This window comes from Salvelinus namaycush, chromosome 31 (assembly GCF_016432855.1).
Source record: "Salvelinus namaycush isolate Seneca chromosome 31, SaNama_1.0, whole genome shotgun sequence".
NCBI lineage: Eukaryota > Metazoa > Chordata > Actinopteri > Salmoniformes > Salmonidae > Salvelinus > Salvelinus namaycush.
The window spans coordinates 42,253,391-42,274,072 of NC_052337.1; the positions used below are offsets into that span (position 1 = coordinate 42,253,391).

Genomic DNA, 20,682 nt, shown 5'->3' on the forward strand with positions numbered 1-20,682 from the left:
TAAGAGAGAGAGACGAGAGACGATGTTTGAGCCATTAAGAGAGAGAGACGAGAGACGATGTTTGAGCCATTAAGAGAGAGAGACGAGAGACGATGTTTGAGCCATTGTTGACAAAGTCAAAAGGCCACAGCACCCTGATGGCCTAGGCATGGCCATTAGGCCAGAGGGGAAGATAGGGCATCCAGGGGCCTCAGGAAGGTACATGGGGGAACCAGAGTGTTTACATGGCCCTAAGTGGCCAAGATAGGTTGTGTCTCATCAAACACAGAAAGTTTCAAGTTTCAAAGTTTATTCGCCACGTACACAGGATACAACAGGTGTAAAACAGCACATTGAAATTCTTACCTAGAGAACTCTTTCCCAACAATGCAGTGACAATAATAATAATAGAAAATATAATAAAAAAATATCAATAATAATAGAAAATAAACTCTGGAAGTACGATATAGGTTAAAGAAACATGAAAAATGTGAGTATATACAGGTCAGTGCCAGTACCTTATTCAATGTGCAGTTGTACTGGAGTGGTTTATGTACACTCTTAGAAAAAAGGGTTCCAAAAGGGTTATTCGGCTGTCCTCATAGGAGAACCCTTTTTAGTTCCAGGTAAAAAAGGGTTCTACCTGAAACCAAAATGGTTCTACCTGGAACCAAAAAGGGTTATTCCAAGGGTTCTCCTATGGGGACAGCCGAAGAACCCTTTTAGGTTCTAGACAGCACCTTGTGTAGGTTTATACATAAGCATGGAGGCCGGAGCCTTTGGCAATTTTTTGGGCCTTCTCAGACACCGCCTGACATGTATGTCCTGGATGGCTTGGATGTTGCCTCCCGTGATGTGCTGGGCAATCCGCACCTCCCTCTATAGGGCCTTCCGGTCAAGGGCGGTGGAGTTCTCATAACAGACGGTGATAGAACTAGTCAGGATGCTCTCGACGGTGCAGCAGTTCCTGAGGATCTGAGGGGACATGCCAAATCTTTTCAGCCTCCTGAGGGAGAAGAGGCTCTGCCGTGTCTTCTTCAGGACTGTGCTGGTGTGAGAGGACCATGTTAAGTCCTCAGTGATGTGGATACTGATGAACCTGAAGCTATTGACCCTCTCCACTGCGGCCCCGTTGATGTGGATGGAGATGTGCACCCCCGTTTCCTGTAGTCCAAGATCAGCTCCTTGGGCTTGCTGAGGGTGAGGGAGAGGTTGTTGTCCTAGCACCACATTGCCAGGTCTCTGACCTCCTCCCTGTAAGCTGTCTTGTCTAGGATCCAGTTGCAGAGGGAGATGTTCAGTCCCAGGGTCCCGAGCTTGGTGACGAGCTTGGAGGGCACTGTGGTCTTGAACACATTTACATTTACATTTAAGTCATTTAGCAGACGCTCTTATCCAGAGCGACTTACAAATTGGAAAGTTCATACATATTCATCCTGGTCCCCCCGTGGGAATTGAACCCTGGTCCCCCCGTGGGAATTGAACCCACAACCCTGGCGTTGCAAGCGCCATGCTCTACCAACTGAGCCACACGGGAACACTGAGCTGTAGTCTATTATCACTATTCTCACATACTGTAGGTATTGCATGTCTCATAGAGTGATGTTGGTGATTCAATCCCTAAATTATGTTTCCTGTTTATTTTGTATGAACAGTGCGTTTTAAACAAACTGTCCAAATACCGTTCCTAAAGCACAAAGAGAGAAGTACAAAAGTGGGAGAAAAAAATTGATCTGGAAATAGTCTCAAAGGACATTCAGTAGGAATCTCTCTACTTTATTTCATACTGAGTTGTCAGAACATAGTTTGAAGTCTTTACAATCCATGTCCCCTGTGTAGTAAAAGGTCAGTGACTCAACATTCACCTTGAGCTGAACAGGGTTACCCTCGCTGTGCTATTCGCCTGTAACAGGGAGTGGATGGAGGGTTCCAACAACGGTCAGAGAGAGAGACACGAAAGCAGTAAATCAATTTTAAAAATGAATGAATAGACTCTGAGAAAGCAGCCTTCTCACTGTCTTTTCTTCTCCCTTGTCATGACTAATGAGATTATTTGATTCAGAGAAGGGAACTTCCTCTGCTCTATCTATCTTCCGTCTTCAGCCGTTCGCATTAACTGTGAGTTCATTGTTTTATGAGTGAGTTTCTGATTGACTTCTTCCGTCACAGGCTAGTATAATCGGCTATTAACTCACCACCAAATGACAGCTTAAAAGCTTTTCTTTGAAAATTAGATCATTGGTTTCTAAGAGTTTAACATGGGAATGGATGGGACCATTTATCATTTGGGGGTGAATATGTCAAGAGAACATTGTAAACATATACCCATAAATAGCTCCAAAACAATAATCAAAGAGGAGCATTGGAGCAAGTCTGTAAGTCAAAGTAGTTTAGAAAAAGATACCACTATCGAGTATGAAGAAAAGGATTTCATATAGTTCACATTCAAATTGTATCACTTAGATAATACAGATAAGGTGTGTGTATTTGGTATTCTCTCCAAATATCCATGAGATCTGGTTCTGGGTTCCAAAATGAGTATTTTGAGACTATGAAAACAACACAGAGTTTAGTGTTAAGTGGTGAGTTAAATGGCGAGATGCACATAGACTATATCAAACAAAAGTATGTGGACACCTCGTCAAATTAGTGGATTCGGCTATTTTAGCCACACCCGTTGCAGACAGCTGTATAAAACTGAGCACACAGCCATTCAATCTCCATAGACAAACATTGGCAGTAGAATGGCCTTACTGAAAAGTCCAGTGACTTTCAATGTGGCACCGTCATAGGATGCCACCTTTCCAACAAGTCAGTTCATAAAATTTCTGCCCTGCTAGAGCTGCCCCGATCAACTGTAAGTGCTGTTATTGTGAAGTGGAAACGTCTAGGAGCAACAACGGCTCAGCCGCGAAGTGGTAGGCCACACAAGCTCACAGAATGGGACCGTCCGAGAGCTGAGGCACGGAGAACGTAAAAATCGTCTGTCCTCGGTTGCAACACTCACTACCGAGTTCCAAACTGGCAGTGGAATAACTACACTGTTTGTCGGAAGCTTCATGAAATGGGTTTCCATGGCCAAGCAGGCGCACACAAGCCTAAGATCACCATGCGCAATGCCAAGTGTCGGCTGGATGGCGTAACCTCAACTAACCTGTACCACCGCACATTGACTCGGTACTGGTACCCCCTGTTTTTCATGGTTCGGGCTAGGCCCCTTAGTTCCAGTGAAGGGAAATCTTAACGCTACATTATACAATGACATTCTAGACAATTCTGTGCTACCAACTTTATGGCAACAGTTTGGGGAAGGCCATTTCCCGTTTTAGTATAACAATGCCCCTCTGCATAAAGCGAGATCCCATACAGAAATGGTTTGTCGAGATTGGTGTGGAAGAACTTGACTGGCCTGCTCTGTGCACCTTTGGGATGAATTGGAATGCCGACTGCGAGCCAGGCCTAATCGCCCAACACCAGTGCCCGACCTCACTAATGCTCTTGCGGCTGAATGGAAGAAATTCCCCGCAACAATGGTCCAAAAATTTTGCGGAAATCCTGAAGAGTGGAGGTTGTTATAGCAGCAAAGGCGGGACCAACTCTATATTAACGCCCGTGACTTTTGGAATGAGATGTTCGACGAGCAGGTGTCCACATACTTTTGGTCATGTAGTGTATATAATGTACAGAACATACAATTTCCAGACTCTTAAGTACACTGCTCAAAAAAATAAAGGGAACACTTAAACAACACAATGTAACTCCAAGTCAATCACACTTCTGTGAAATCAAACTGTCCACTTAGGAAGCAACACTGATTGACAATAAATTTCACATGCTGTTGTACAAATGGAATAGACAAAAGATGGAAATTATAGGCAATTAGCAAGACACCCCCAATAAAGGAGTGATTCTGCAGGTGGTGACCACAGACCACTTCTCAGTTCCTATGCTTCCTGGCTGATGTTTTGGTCACTTTTGAATGCTGGCGGTGCTCTCACTCTAGTGGTAGCATGAGACGGAGTCTACAACCCACACAAGTGGCTCAGGTAGTGCAGCTCATCCAGGATGGCACATCAATGCGAGCTGTGGCAAGAAGGTTTGCTGTGTCTGTCAGCGTAGTGTCCAGAGCATGGAGGCGCTACCAGGAGACAGGCCAGTACATCAGGAGACGTGGAGGAGGCCGTAGGAGGGCAACAACCCAGCAGCAGGACCGCTACCTCCGCCTTTGTGCAAGGAGTAGCACTGCCAGAGCCCTGCAAAATGACCTCCAGCAGGCCACAAATGTGCATGTGTCTGCTCAAATGGTCAGAAACAGACTCCATGAGGGTGGTATGAGGGCCCGACGTCCACAGGTGGGGGTTGTGCTTACAGCCCAACACCGTGCAGGACATTTGGCATTTGCCAGAGAACACCAAGATTGGCAAATTCGCCACTGGCGCCCTGTGCTCTTCACAGATGAAAGCAGGTTCACACTGAGCACATGAGCACATGTGACAGACGTGACAGAGTCTGGAGACGCCGTGGAGAACGTTCTGCTGCCTGCAACATCCTCCAGCATGACCGGTTTGGCGGTGGGTCAGTCATGGTGTGGGGTGACATTTCTTTGTGGGGCCGCACAGCCCTCCATGTGCTCGCCAGAGGTAGCCTGACTGCCATTAGGTACCGAGATGAGATCCTCAGAGCCCTTGTGAGACCATATGCTGACACATGCACATTTGTGGCCTGCTGGATGTCATTTTGCAGGGCTCTGGCAGTGCTACTCCTTGCACAAAGGCGGAGGTAGCGGTCCTGCTGCTGGGTTGTTGCCCTCCTACGGCATCCTCCACGTCTCCTGATGTACTGGCCTGTCTCCTGGTAGCGCCTCCATGCTCTGGACACTACGCTGACAGACACAGCAAACCTTCTTGCCACAGCTCGCATTGATGTGCCATCATGGATGAGCTGCACTACCTGAGCCACTTGTGTGGGTTGTAGACTCCGTCTCATGCAACCACTAGAGTGAGAGCACCGCCAGCATTCAAAAGTGACCAAAACATCAGCCAGGAAGCATAGGAACTGAGAAGTGGTCTGTGGTCACCACCTGCAGAATCACTCCTTTATTGGGGGTGTCTTGCTAATTGCCTATAATTTCCACCTGTTGTCTATTCCATTTGCACAACAGCATGTGAAATTTATTGTCAATCAGTGTTGCTTCCTAAGTGGACAGTTTGATTTCACAGAAGTGTGATTGACTTGGAGTTACATTGTGTTGTTTAAGTGTTCCCTTTATTTTTTTGAGCAGTGTATTTGACAGATTCCTTGTATGTAACAGAGTCCTAGTTGTTCAGGGATAATAAGCATATTGTTTCTGTGGCTTTTGGCTAATTCGATGACCAATATTGTTATGTCACACAATCCAAAATAATTGAATTAATTTTAAAGGATTGGCTCAGGATATGCACCGTCGATAATCTGTCTGTGGCATGTACACTTCCTATAACACGATCCACATTCTCCATTCTGCCATCACAGGCAGTGACAGTGGGAAGGGAAGGGGAAAACATGAACACTAATCAGTGTCTTTCTTAAAATGTAGTCATGGAAGATATCTGGCGGGCTGAAAGACACAGGAAATACTTTTGTCTGTCTGTGTGTTGTGCAGACACATGTGCTTGTACGTGTATGCATGTGTGTGTTTTGTGTGTGTGTGTGTGTGTGTGTGTGTGAGTATGCTTGAGTGCATGTGTTTGAGTTACAGGATCCATTAACAGTCATCTGTAATATGTTAACTAACAGATGCAGTGAACCCCCAGCTAACTACATCCTGTGTGTATGAAACATCTAGAAATATTTATTATACGGTACTGAAATGGACACATAGTGTTCATGCCACTGAGTGATGGTAGAAACAGAGACAGGTAAGTATTTACTAAATGGAAAATGACATCAAGACAAATAGGAACACATCTCATGTAACCAGTATCCAAAACCACAGACACACACACACACACACACACACACACACACACACACACACACACACACACACACACACACACACACACACACACACACACACATACACACACACACACACACACACACACACACACACACACACACACACACACACACACACACACACACACACACACACACAATCTGTCTCAATTTGAAATGGAAACCTTTTGGAAAAAGAGGGCTAAGAAGTAGAATGTCAACAATGGCGATGGGTCAGTTGTGACTTGAAGGTTGCCACTTCTGCTGTTTCTGTGGATGTTCTCTTACTTATTATGAGATTTTAACAACAGGAGGTAATCACAATCTAGCCTGGAATCCAAACTGATATACTCCAAAACAGAACATATCAGTTTGGGTTCCAGGCTAATCCTAAACCCCTCGTACAACTACTTGATGGATGTTGTTCCCTGTCTACATGTAAAATGTGTGCACGCATGACTGTAAATTGCTATGGACAAAAGCATCTGCTAAATGGCAATATTAATTATATATTTTTTTTTTAACTCTCATCTCCAGAACAGGTGTAGTGAATTAACTGTCAGTAGGGTTGTGAAAGTCAACCATACTGTGTACATGCTTGTCATAACTCCATAAAGCCAGGAGCATGCCCCAACACCTATATCTAAAGCTATCGATAAGGTGGTGTTAAAGGTGATGTTCTTTAAACAACAATGATAGAGCTATTTCCTCAAAACCAAACCAAAGCATGACTGAAGGATGATTATATCTGGCAAAATATTTTGAGAGCTCCGTTGCTTTTCTTACCGTCAATTAGTTTTCTTTGACATTATCATTTTAGTAATGCTGTATATTTAAACATGACATATCAGGGAACGGTATAGAAAGGTTGAAATCACCTGCTATTTTTTCATCACTTTACAAGACGTGGCAAGGGAATGTCTTTTGAAATATATATTGGCTATGGATAACACTAATGGTGGTGATTTGGATTGGTGGTGATTCCCCATTCCAAAGTAACTACTCTTACATACAGTCAGACCTCGCTGTCATTGATTTTTTGCATGATAAGATTTGCCCATGGGTTGGCTTGGCAAGCCAACTCCCACAAACTTGTTCTCCCTGCCCTGCCCTGTCCACTCCACGCAGTAGCCTACACAGCAGCAGAGGATATGGAGCGGTGACGTGCCACTGAACAGAAGAATAACACTTCTTTTTAAAAACGGAATAAACGCACGAGTCTTTCTAGTGGCACTTACAGGGTGCCTCTTGTACTTCAAACGCAGATGCTAGAATACAGGAAATGTCAGGCGAATTCTCAGAGTAGTTCAGTCACCCCTCGCGCCTCTAGAGAGATCTGTCTTTAGTTGAATATTGCGCGTCAGACGGGAAGGGTCGAAGAATACCGCTCCTGCCGTCCTGGAGACCGATGATACCAAGATGCTCGGGCGAATGCAGTATATTAAATTAACGACAGCACTCGGTAAGTGAGCTTTACTCGAATATGCATGTTATTACATGCGAATAGTCCATCGTGCCGTGCGCGCGTGGCTTACCTTACTGGGTCTAGGTTCTATTGTGCGCATCAGACGGTCACAAATCATTAGGGGTGTTCTATATTATTAATGAGTAATCGTGACCGATTAAAGCATCCATTAGGTGTAAGTGACTTTTGGATTGGATTGACCCCTTTTTAACCTGAAGGTTAAGCAAGTTCATCATGTGCACTACCATGGTTTATTAGAATAGACCTGAGAATCTAACGGTTTTGAAATGGTCCTTTTCGGCCGGTGTAAATGTTTCTCTGGTGAATGTGATAGTGGGACACGTACAGTTATGTACCCATATGCTATTCATTCCCATGTCTAACTATGGAAATCCACTGCAATTAGACCCTAATTGTTTCAGCTCTGTTTGGGACATTTTAAGAGAGAACAACGCCACCTGTAACTCTGGACACAGAAGTTAAGTCATCACGAGTGATGATCAGATCAAGTCAAATCAAATTGTATTTGTCACATGCCGAATACAACAGGTGTAGGCAGACCTTACAGTGAAATGCTTCCATACAAGCCATTAACCAACAATGCAGTTTTAAGAAAAATAGCTACAAAAAATATGAAATAAAAGAAATAAAAAATTAAAGAGCAGCAGTAAAGTGCTGGGGCACCGGTTAGTCGAGGTAATTGAGGTAATATGCACATGTAGGTAGAGTGACTATACATAGATAATAAACAGAGAGTAGCAGCAGCGTAAAAAAGTGGTGGGGGGCAATGCAGATAGCCTGGGTAGCCATTTGAATAGATGTTCAGGAGTCTTATGGCTTGGGGGTAGAAGCTGTTTAGAAGCCTCTTGGACCTAGACATGGCGCTCAGGTACCGCTTGCCGTGCGGTAGCAGAGAGAACAGTCTATGACTAGGGTGGCTGGAGTCTCTGACAATTTTTAGGGCCTTCCTCTGACACCGCCTGGTATAGAGGTCCTGGATGGCAGGAAGCTTTGCCCCGGTGATGTACTGGGCCATACGCATTACCCTCTGTAGTGCCTTGCGGTCGGAGGCCAAGCAGTTGCCATACTAGGCAGTGATGCAACCAGTCAGGATGCTCCTATGGTGAAGCTGTATAACATTTTGAGGATCTGAGGACCCATGCCAAATCTTTTCAGTCTCCTGAGGGGGAATACGTTTTGTCGTGCCCTCTTCACGACTGTCTTGGTGTGACAGTTTGTTGGTGATGTGGGCACCAAGGAACTTGAAGCTCTCAACCTGCTCCACTACAGCCCCGTTGATGAGAATGGGGGCATGCTCGGTTCTCCTTTTCCTGTAGTCCACAATTATCTCCTTTGACTTGATCACATTGAGGGAGAGGTTGTTGTCCTGGCACCACACGATCAGGTCTCTGACCTCCTCCCTATAGGCTGTCTCATTGTTGTCAGTGATCAGACCTACCACTGTTGTGTCATCAGCAAACTTAATGATGGTGTTGGAGTTGTGCCTGGCCATGCAGTCATGAGTGAACAGGGAGTACAGGAGGGGACTGAGCACGCACCCCTGAGGGGCCCACGTGTTGAGGATCCACTTGGCGGATGTGTCGTTACCACCCCTTACCACCTGGGGGCTGCCCGTCAGGAAGTCCAGGATCCAGTTGCACAGGGAGGTGTTTAATCCCAGGGTCCTTAGCTTAGTGATGAGTTTTGCGGGCACTATGGTGTTGAACGCTGAGCTGTAGTCAATGAATAGCATTCTCATATGTGTGTTCCTTTTGTCCAGGTGTGAAAGGGCAGTGTGGAGTGCAACAGAGATTGCATCATCTGTGGATCTGTTGGGCCGGTATGCAAATTGGAGTGGGTCTAGGGTTTCTGCGATAATGGTGTTGATGTGAGCCATGACCAGCCTTTCAAAGCACTTCATGGCAACAGACGTGAGTGCTATGGGTTGGTAGTCATTTAGGAAGGTTACCTTAGTGTTCTTGGGCACAGGGACTATGGTGGTCTGCTTAAAACATGTTGGTATTACAGACTCAGACAGGGCGAGGTTGAAAATGTCAGTGAAGACACTTGCCAGTTGGTCAGAGCATGCTCGGAGTACACGTCCTGGTAATCCGTCTGGCCATGCGGCCTTGTGAATGTTGACCTGTTTGAAGGTCTTACTCACATCGGCTACGTAGAGCGTGATCACACAGTCGTCCGGAACAGCTGATGCTCTCATGCATGTTTCAGTGTTACTTGCCTCGAAGCAAGCATAGAAGTAATTTAGCTCATCTGGTAGGCTCGTGTCACTGGGCAGCTCGTGGCTGTGTTTCCCTTTGACGTCTGTAATAGTTTGCAAGCCCTGCCACATCTGACGAGCGGGTACAGCTGCCACTCCTTGAAAGCGTACCCTTAAGCTCAGTGCGGATGTTGCTTGTAATCCATGGCTTCTGGTTGGGGCATATACGTACAGTCACTATGGGGACGACATCCTCAATGCACTTATTGATGAAGCCAGTGACTGATGTGGTATACCCCTCAATGCTATCGGAAGAATCCCGGAACATATTTAATTTAACCACTTTTTTATTGACCCAGTCACTGGTGCTTCCTGCTTTAGTTTTTGCTTGTCAGCAGGAATCAGGAGGATAGAATTATGGTCAGATTTGCCAAATGGAGGGTGAGGGAGGGCTTTGTACGCGTCTCTGTGTGTGGACTAAAGGTGGTCTAGAGTTTTTTTCCCATCTGGTTGCACATTTAACTTGCTGGCAGAAATGAGGTAAAACGGATTTAGGTTTCCCTGCATTGAAGTCCACGGCCACTAGTAGCACCGCCTCTGGATGAGCGTTTTCCTGTTTGCTCATTGAGTGCGGTCTTAGTGCCAGCATCGGTTTGTGGTGGTAAATAGACAGCTACGAAGAATATAGATGAAAACTCTCTTGGTAGATAGTGTGGTGCCTAATTGAGCAGTTTAGTCAGTGGTGCAACTGACTGTGAGAAACAGTGAACCTGCAGGAGTGTAGCTTCTAGAACTGTCCTGGTTCTTATTAACTGTTATTATGACTTAGGAAAGAATATTGATATAATACACTTTTTGTTGTTGCCGAAATGACGACGGCTTGTATTTTCGAGTACAAACCGTTTACTGTGTATGATAACTGGGAAAAATTGGGAACGCACGTACAATAAATAATCTGAAGTGAATTAAATTCAGTTCCTGTGTGATGTTAGTCCATATCCAGACCTAATGTCACGCAACCAGCTGTGGGGTTTATGACACTGCCAGTGAAGACCAATTATTGAACGTTTTTGGAAATACATATGGCTGTTACTGGTATTGGGAAGTCCCTCAGTGACTGAGCACTCAGTTATACATCCAGCAGTACTGAATGAACTTCTCAGGTCATGTTCTTGTAGTCGAAAAAGGGAGGAAAGTACCAACAACAGATTGGAGACTGGGTCTGCCTCCCTGGCACCTATTGTATATGTTCCCTATATCGTGCCCTACTTTTGACCAGAGCCTTATGGGCCTTGGTCAAATGTAGTGCACTATATAGGGAAGACGGTGCCATTTGGGACACACCCTGGAACTGGGTCTGAAACCCTGAAACGCTCCTCTGTTTCGGTGAAGCCAACGGTCCCTCTGACTCTCAGATTCCTACGTTCACATGTGATGCAGGCCCGTGACTATCATTAGAGAATTGAGTTAGAGATGCAGCTGGAGATAGAGACTCACATTAGCAGCTATCACATCACACCAAGGCTTGAGTCCCAAATGGCACCCTATTCCCCGTGGGCCCTGGTCAAAAGTAGTACACTAAATAGAGAATAGAGTTTCCCTATAACCTCTGGGTCCCATCCCCACTGACCACCTACTACACACCCAGACAGCCTCAGTCCATGCATTACAGCCTGGGGAGAGCTAGAAATGCTCATTCAAATGTTCTGTTGCAAAACGTTTTCCATTCCATGCTCTAATGAAACTGACCCTAGACTGCTATAGTCCAGATGGAACACAGCCATATCCACAGCGGTAGTAGTGGGAAAACATCTTCCATACATGCCCTCACATCGACTCGGTACTGGTACCCCATATATATAGCCAAGTTATCGTCATTCGTTGTTTATTTATTATTACATTTATTTTTTACAGGTTTTACTTTTCTATTATTTCTCTATTTTCTTTCTCTCTGCGTTGTTGGGAAGGGCCCACAAGTAAGCATTTCACTGTTAGTCTACACCTGTTGTTTACAACGTGTGTGACAAATAACGTTTTTTTATTTTTTTATTTGACACCTCCCCTTCTTGGAATAATAACCTTGTGAGGAGCTTTGTTTAATGGTTACTGTCCTAGCTACTCTTCCTGAGTACTGGCCTCGTCTATGGCCTTGTCCCCCTCTGTGAGCTGCCTGATTGTTTATGAATGAGGGGGGCTGGGCAGGAGCATGCTGGTTGGGACCATATTGACAGATCTCGTGTTGTACAAGGAGAGCTGTTCCAGCATGGCTCAGGGGCCCACATCTGGTTACTGCAGTGGCCGCATTTAAACCTAACACTAACAGAGGTGGGAGTACAGGTGTTTGGTTTAGGACCTGGAGGAGTGCTCATCTGGCTTCAATCAGAGGTGTGTGGGACTGGAACAAGTCAACTTACTCTGGACACACACACACACACACACACACACACACACACACACACACACACACACACACACACACACACACACACACACACACACACACACACACACACACACACACACACACACACACACACACACACACACGCATTAATTGATGCGTCTTGCTGACAAATGTACCTTTTTGTTGTAGCCTGAAAAGTCTGGACACCTGAAATGTGGCTGAAACTGTCCCGGAAAAACGGGATGGTCACCCTAACACACATGGTCAACTTACTAGACTAGGCTACAATTGTTAATCGACTAGCTGGGCTGTAATCGACTAGCTGGGCTGGTCCCCCGGACCCCGTATGTAGGGACTTATACAATGCTTGAAGAAGGCTATTGAACTTGACATTTGTGTCTGTCTTTATTCTTTTGTCCAATATATCGTACTGGAACATGGTATCAGAAGTGGCTCTAAACCCAACACGTTTGTTATTTTTGTAGCTGTAGTATCTGTGATCTACATCTGTTTATATTAGTTACTATGCAGTTACTAAGCAGTAATGTATTACGGCAGTGTTACGTTACTACACCTAATAGGAAATGCACATGCGCACTATTGTGCCGGGGGCTGTAGAGCACGAGAGGTTTTGACTAAACGGTACCAACTGTACTCCCGTCTCCTGCCTGGTCATTTCTCCACAACACAAATATTACAGAAGTTAAGTGCAGTATAGGCGCAGTTACGTTCCATATGTGAACACACGCCGTTTCTTACTGCTAACGTTAGTCACACCACTGATCAACTCGTTGTTAGCTGGCTAGCTAGCATCACGACCTACCTCGATGGCTGAAGGCAAAGCGATCTCCTATTCCATCGCTATGGCAGCGAACATTCTGCCACCAAATCCCATGGTTCTCACAGGGGACTGGGATACTAATTGGGACAACTTCAGGGATTAATTCGAGGACTATGCGCTGGCGACCGGTCTACATGAGAAACCCAACGAGGTCCAAGCGGCAACTCTGAGGAGCTTAATGGGCTGTGAATGCAGGCATATCTACCGGTACAATCTCACCCTCACAGGGTGATGCAAAGGCCATACTGGATGCATTGGAGAATTACTTCAAACCCGCCAGGAACGTCATTTACGAGCGGTTTGTTTTTGGAAGCTGCAAACAGGAAGAGGGTGAGTCAGTACACAACTGTGTAACCCGTTTGAGAGAAAGATACACTACTTGTGAATATGAGGGATTGAAAGAGGAACTGATTCGTGACAAATATTACTGGGAATTGCAAATGAGGACACGCGCCGGCATCTACTAAGAGTGAGAGGCTTAACATTAGTAACTGCCATTGAAATGTGCCGCACTGCTGAAGTCACTGACATGAGAATGAGAGCAATGGAAATCGAAACCCCACACACCAACGTTGATACTGTTCACGCTGTTGCCAGGCAGACATTCAGTCAAAACCAATCAAACGGTTAACACAGACCGCCCCATATCATGCAAATACTTTGGAAATGCACACACACGAGGCAAAGAGCATTGCCCTGTCTACGGAAAAACCATGCAGAGCTTGTGGAACTAATAATCACTTTGCAAAAGTGTGTCTCAAAAGCAGAAGTAGAGGGAGTGAAGGCAAGATTCACTGTGTTGATGATGTCACTCAGTGAAAGTGACATTTACATGCATGAATCCATGGGCTGTACACTCGAGGGAAGAAATGGTTTGTGACACTACGATTACACAACAAGATGCAACAATGTCAACTGGATTCCGGTGCTACGTTCAATGTAATGAGCTACAAAGACAAATCTTTTGCCCAGAGATACTAGACTAAAGCTGTACTCAGGAGAACTAATGAGCTCTATGGGCATCTTTGAGACCAAATGTGTTATTCGGGGACACAAACACAAGCTGGAGTTTGAGATCGTGAAAACCAGTCAACATCCTCTCCTCTCAGGCTCTGCATGATGCAGTTCACCGTAGCAAATTACCTGCTCATCGTGGAGCATGTCCAGCATGGACCCCTGTCCAAAGAACAGCTACTCAGCAGATATGACAATGTATTCAACGGGCCCGTTGAACCTGTGGAGGTACACTTTGAATTGGATGAGACCGTCACTCCAGTCCAGTGTGCTCCTCGCAATGTGCCCATTGCAATGAAAGTGGCCTTGAAGGCCCAGCTGGACAAGTATGAGGCCGATGGCCACATGACATCTATGACTGAACCAACTGACTGGATCAGCAATATGGTCATAGTGAAAAAGCCAGAGAAGCTGAGGGTCTGCATTGACCCAAAGCATCTGAACCAAGCACTGAAACGCTCCCACTACATCATGCCAACACTGGAGGATGTCCTCTACAAGCTTCCCAAGGCCAGGATTTTCACCTTGGTGGATGCCCGAGATGCATTCCTTCAATGCAAGCTGGACAAAGAAAGCAGCTTCATGACTACCTTCTGGACCTCCTGGGGTCTGAAACGCTGGCTCAAGCTCCCGTTTGGTGTCTCGGTGGCGCCTGAGGTATACCAATGCAAGCAGCACGAGTTACTGGCTGGGCTCAAGGGCATTGAACCCACCGCTGATGATGTCTTGATCGTAGGCTGTGGTGACACAGACGAAGAAGCAGAACTCGACCACGATGTGAAGCTCCTGGCACTGATGGAGCGCTGCCGATCAGTTAAGCTTCGTCTTGGCCTGAAGAAGCTGCAGTTCAAGGTGAAAGATGTCCACTTCTATGGCCACATTCTCTCGGCCAAAGGCCTGAAGCCGGATCCAGACAAAGTCAGAGCGATCCTCGACATACCAAACCCGTCTGATGCAAAAGGAGAGCAGCGTCTCATCTGTTTTGCAAACTATCTTGCAAAGTTCATGCCACACCTATCAGCAGCCTATGAGCTTCTGCGCTGGTTGCTGGACAAAGACACACCATGGCACTGGCTACCCAAACCCAGACTATTTGCATTTCCCCCTCTTCTACGCTGCTGCTACTCTCTGTTATTACCAATGGATAGTCACTTTAATAACTCTACCTACATGTACATATCACCTCAGTTACAATGACGCTGATGCCCCCGCACATTGACTCTGTACCGGTACCCCCTGTATATAGCCCCGTTATTGTTATTTACTGCTGCTCTTTCACTAATTATTTGTTATTCTTATCTCTTACTTTTTTTTAGGTATTTTCTTAAAACTGCATTGTTGGTTAAGGGCTTGTAAGTAAGCATTTCACTGTAAGGTCTACTACACCTGTTGTATTCGGTGCATGTGACAAATAAAATTTGATTTGATTTTGATTTGATTTGAAACACGAGGCCGCAGTGCAGGAGATGAAATCTCTGGCTTCATCCATGCCAGTGTTGCGCTAATACGACGTCGCGGAGCCTGTCAGAATCCAGAGCAACTCCAGCCAAAGTGGACTTGTATGCTGCCTTATGCAGGAAGGCCAGCCCGTTGCGTTTGCAGCGAGAGCACTCACCCCCACCGAACAAAACTATGCACAATTTGAGAAAGAGTGCCTCAGCATTGTCTTCTCCTGCCAGCGCTTCCATCACTACTTATATGGTTGAGAGCTGGTCACTGCTGAAACTGACCACAAACCACTCACTGATATATTCAGTAAACCTCTCCTCAACGCGCCCAAAAGGCTTCAAAGCATGCTCCTGACTCTGCAAAACTACAGCCTGAAGGTCATCTACAAGCCAGGACCAGAGATGTACATCCGTGAGACACTGAGCAGGGCAACAGCACAATGTACAGGCAGAGACACTGCCTATCAGCGGCATGTCATCTGTTCGCTATAGCAGGAACAACAAGATGTTCAACAGATCAATCAGGCAGACTACTTAAACGTCACAGATCACTGCCTTGCCCAGATCAGGCAACACACTGACAAGGACGAACACCTACAGTCACTGAAGTCCATGGTTCTCACAGGTTGACCGTACCTGAAATAGGAGACACCTTTCACAGTGAGAGATTACTGGGCCTTTCGAGATGAGATCAGCGTGCAAAATGGCATCTTGTTCGGAGGTCAGAAGGTCATTATCCCCAAATCACTACGTCCAGAGATGCTTACCCGCATACACTCCAGTCATGTTTAAGGTGACTCATGCTACCGCCAGACATGTGAAACATTATACTGGCCAAACATTCAAGCAGAAATGAAAGACTTTGTCAGCAGCTGTACCACATGCATCGAGTACGCTCATGAACAGCCAAAGGAAACCACGATGTCACACAAACTGCCCACAAGGGCCTGGCAAATTGACAGCATGGACTTATTCAGCCACGGACAAAAGGACTATCTTGTCATTGTTGATCGCTACTCTGACTTTTGAGAAATTTAACTGCTCCTTGACTTGTCTACAGAGATGAAGAAGGTCGCATTTTGCAAGGCAGGGCCAGCCTGACAAGGTCATCACGGACAATGGCCCACAATTCACTAAACAGTTCAAGCGTTTCACTTCAGAATGGCAGTTTGACCACGTGACCACCTCTCCAAGACACACAAAGGCAAATGCAAGGCAGAGTCAGCTGTCAAGATTGCAAAAAACCTGTTACGCAGTGGCTTGCATGACAGCAACGACCCCTGGAAAGTCATCTTACAGTGGAGGAACACACCCACCGAAAACATGGACAGCAGCCCAGCGCAACGCCTTCTGAGGACTACCATCCCCGTAGCTAACAATTGAGCCCTGCGACATGGTTGGCGTCACGGACAAACTGCACCACAGAAAGCAGCTTGCTAAGTGCTTCTACGACCGGACTGCTCGAGAACTACCAGAGCTGGAGGTGGGTGAAACGATAAGGATGAACCCGCTGCTGAGAGAGTTGCACCACATTCTTACCGGGTGGATGTTGGCGACTCCCTCTATCGTCGCCATCGGGTGGATCTGCACATAGCAGAGCAGACAATAAACCATATGTCTGTCAACTGAAATTTGATGGAACATATGAGTCTATGCAAAGAGAATCCTCAGCATTTTTTAGACGAGTGACATTTTCCCTTCACCATATTTCAGCCTGTGTACATAGGCACTACAGTGTATCTATCTCTACTCCCCTAGATAAAATGGACAGTCTACATTTATTTCATTGTTCACTGAAGGCTGATTTATGTATGGAACGCTGCTGCAGCTGATTTGATTAAATTACTAATTCACTGGCTGTGGAAGCTGGTCGGTTTGTCTTTAGACATTAGTGCTCTGGCTGAATTTATGAGTCTGGAGAAAAGGAGACTGGCTGAATCCACAGACCCACAGCAAATGATTGCAACCGCTGCTAATTTGATATGCACTGTATATGCCAAAAATAGGATAATATAATTGATTTTAATCTGGTGAACTCCACTCCATTGCCTCATGCAATGGAACCAAGGAAGTAGTCCCACAAGTTGAAATTGCCCACCTGGCACTCTAGACAGGTTCAACAGAGGTATTTGTAAGAATTTCACCCCAGGTCAGGGTATAACAGAAGAGGGGGACAGGGAACGATAGTCAAGCTTTGTCCAACAGAAAAACGTCCAATCCCTCACAATAACCATGGTCCTGGTATTGTGAGTCCCTCCTCTGCCCTCAACCAGCACTCCAGGCAGGCCAAATCAAACTACAGTATATACAGTTGAAGTCGGAAGTTTACATACACCTTACCCAAATACATTTAAACTCAGTTTTTCACAATTCCTGACATTTAATCCTTGTAAAATTCCCTGTTTTAAGTCAGTTAGGATCACCAGTTTATTTTAAGAATGTGAAATGTCAGAATAATAGTAGAGAGAATGATTTATTTCAGCTTTTATTTCTTTCATCACATTCCCAGTGGGTCAGAAGTTTACATACACTCAATTAGTATTTGGTAGCATTGCCTTCAAATTGTTTAACTTGGGTCAAATGTTTTGGGTAGCCTTCCACAAGCATCTCACAATAAATTGGGTGAATTTTGGCCCATTCCTTCTGACAGAGCTGGTGTAACTGAGTCAGGTTTGTAGGCCTCCTTGCTCGCACATGCTTTTTCAGTTCTGCCCACAAATGTTCTATAGGATTGAGGTCAGGGCTTTGTGATGGCCACTCCAATACCTTGGCTTTGTTGTCCTTAAGCCATTTTGCCACAACTTTGGAAGTATGCTTGGGGTCTTTGTCCATTTGGAAGACCCATTTGCTTTAACTTCCTGACTGATGTCTTGAGATGTTGCTTCAATATATCCACATAATTTTTCTTCCTCATATGCCATCTATTTTGTGAAGTGTACCAGTCTCTCCTGCAGCAAAGCACCCCCACGACATGATGCTGCCACCCCCGTGCTTCACGGTTGGGATAGTGTTCTTCAGCTTGCAAGCCTCACCCTTTTTCCTCCAAACATAACGATGGTCATTTTGGCCAAACAGTTCTATTTTTGTTTCATCAGACCAGAGGACATTTCTCCAAAAAGTACGATCTTTGTCCCCATCTGCAGTCTGGCTTTTTGTGGCGGTTTTGGAGCAGTGGCTTCTTCCTTGCTGAGCGGCCTTTCAGGTTATATCGATATGGGACTTGTTTTACTGTGGATATAGATACTTTTGTACCTGTTTCCTCCAGCATCTTCACAAGGTCCTTTGCTGTTGTTCCTGAGCAGTATGATGGCTGCGTGGTCCCATGGTGTATATACTTGCGTACTATTGTTTGTACAGATGAACGTGGTACCTTCAGGCGTTTGGAAATTGCTCCCAAAGATGAACCAGACTTGTGGAGGTCTAACATTTTTTTTCTGAGGTCTTGGCTGATTTCTTTTGATTTTCCCATGATGTCAAGCAAAGAGGCACTGAGTTTGAAGGTAGGCCTTGAAATACATCCACAGGTACACCTCCAATTGACTCAAATGATGTCAATTAGCCTATCAGAAGCTTCTAAAGCCATGACATCATTTTCTGGAATTTTCCAAGCTGTTTAAAGGCACAGTCAACTTAGTGTATGGAAACTTCTGACTCACTGGAATTGTGATACAGTGAATTATAAGTGAAATAATCTATCTGTAAGCAATTGTTGGAAAAATGACATGTGTCATGCACAAAGTAGATGTCCTAACTGACTTTCCAAAACTATAGTTTGTTAATAACAAGAAATGTGTGGAGTGGTTGAAAAACGAGTTTTAATGACTCCAACCTAAGTGTATGTGAACTTTTGAATTCAACCGTAACTACTTGAAAGAACGCAAATAGTATTTGAATGAGAGGGAGTAATGGTCAAGCTTTGTCCAACAGACAGACGTCCACTCCCTTCCCTTACCCTGACCAGGACATTGGCAGTCTCCCCTCTCTCCCCTCTGCGTGGTCGGTCGTAAATCCAGAGCATCCCCTGACGGATGCTCCAGATCTCCCAGAAGACCTCACTCTGAACCGTCTCTCTCCATACTTGGAGCTTAAAAAATACATTCCTTTACTGTCCGTTTGACGGGCCGAACCACTGTCTTCTGTCTTCTCTTTTATCGGCCTAAATGAAACACTGGAAGCAAGAAGCTTATTGTTTCTTACAACAAGCATTGTTTGTTGTTGTTGTGAGAACCAAAAAGTAGATATCAGGAAGCTTTTATTTGTGAGGTTACATCAATGTGGTGTAGTAGTCACAGAAACGAAATATGAGAACTGAAATATCAGAATAAATATGACTTGATGTGATCTATAACCAGTAAACAAAGAACATGTAAATAGTGAAACAAGACATCAGGTAAAATAACCAAGAAAATGTGGAACCAGGGGATAGTATCTACTGTAACAAGCATGGAGTTTGACTCCTGGAAGCAGATCCCATGTATTCACAGATCTCATATACAGCTGGTGTTTGCAAAGCTTTTAAGAGCCCAGAATAGTGATGTTTCCCATTAAGAAAAATTACCTTGTGGAAGTGTTTAGCTTTGGAATATCAAACACCAAATGACCTCTATCGAACATCACTGTTAGCATATGCCAACATACACAAGTACTGGCTTGGAAAGCAGCTAACTATAATACTTGTAGGAATTTCATGTCTATACATATAAATGATTCAGGACTATCAAAACGTTTTTGTTGAAAGCAAAAAATAGAACAATCTTGCTGTCAGGAAACCTAAACCTCAAGTGAGTTAGGTGAACATCTGTTTTTTGTGTATCACGATGTTGATATACTGTTACTTTATGTTCATTGACAGTGATGGTTAGTAGATAGAAGAGCAAGAAAAGTGCTTCTGTCACTTCCTATTGCTGAGATGGCTGTAAGGCTATCAAGCAAAGGAAGATTTCTGAGTGCAAGCAGTATGTTTATGTACACAGTTGTAATCGTTTGGTTGTTTTGCTGGCAGATTGTGGGTAGTAGGCATATCAGATATGGCAGGGGCACAAGTTTCCATCAAGTTAACAAATACACACTGCAGTTTGGCAGTAGACACAAGCGGAAGCGTCACTGACTCGCACCATAAAAAGAATTGCCTATCCACAGACTGGATAAATCTCATCAAACGCTTGTTTCAGGCTAACCGAGAGCCTTTCCTAAGTTTGTTGATCATTTCGTTAGTGTTGGCCTCTCCTCGGTGCTCCACGAAAGGAAACATTTAAGATTCTTAGCGTTCAACTTTTCAGCTATGTTGTCTACTTCAGTGTTTTGTTCCTTTGATGCTGCGTTGCAGCCAGGAGA

At 45.0% G+C, this 20,682-nt stretch overlaps 1 protein-coding gene across 1 annotated transcript in view; it reads left to right on the forward strand.

Moving 5' to 3' along the window:
- Nucleotides 1–7,111: 7,111 nt before the first annotated feature.
- The window catches only part of LOC120025968 (integrin alpha-1-like), a 69,152-nt gene continuing 55,581 nt past the window's right edge, over nucleotides 7,112–20,682 (forward strand). Inside the window, exon 1 of the mRNA XM_038970728.1 lies at nucleotides 7,112–7,420. Within this exon, the coding sequence (XP_038826656.1) occupies nucleotides 7,378–7,420 (43 nt within the window). The 5' untranslated portion in view covers nucleotides 7,112–7,377. The remainder of the gene's footprint in view (nucleotides 7,421–20,682) is intronic.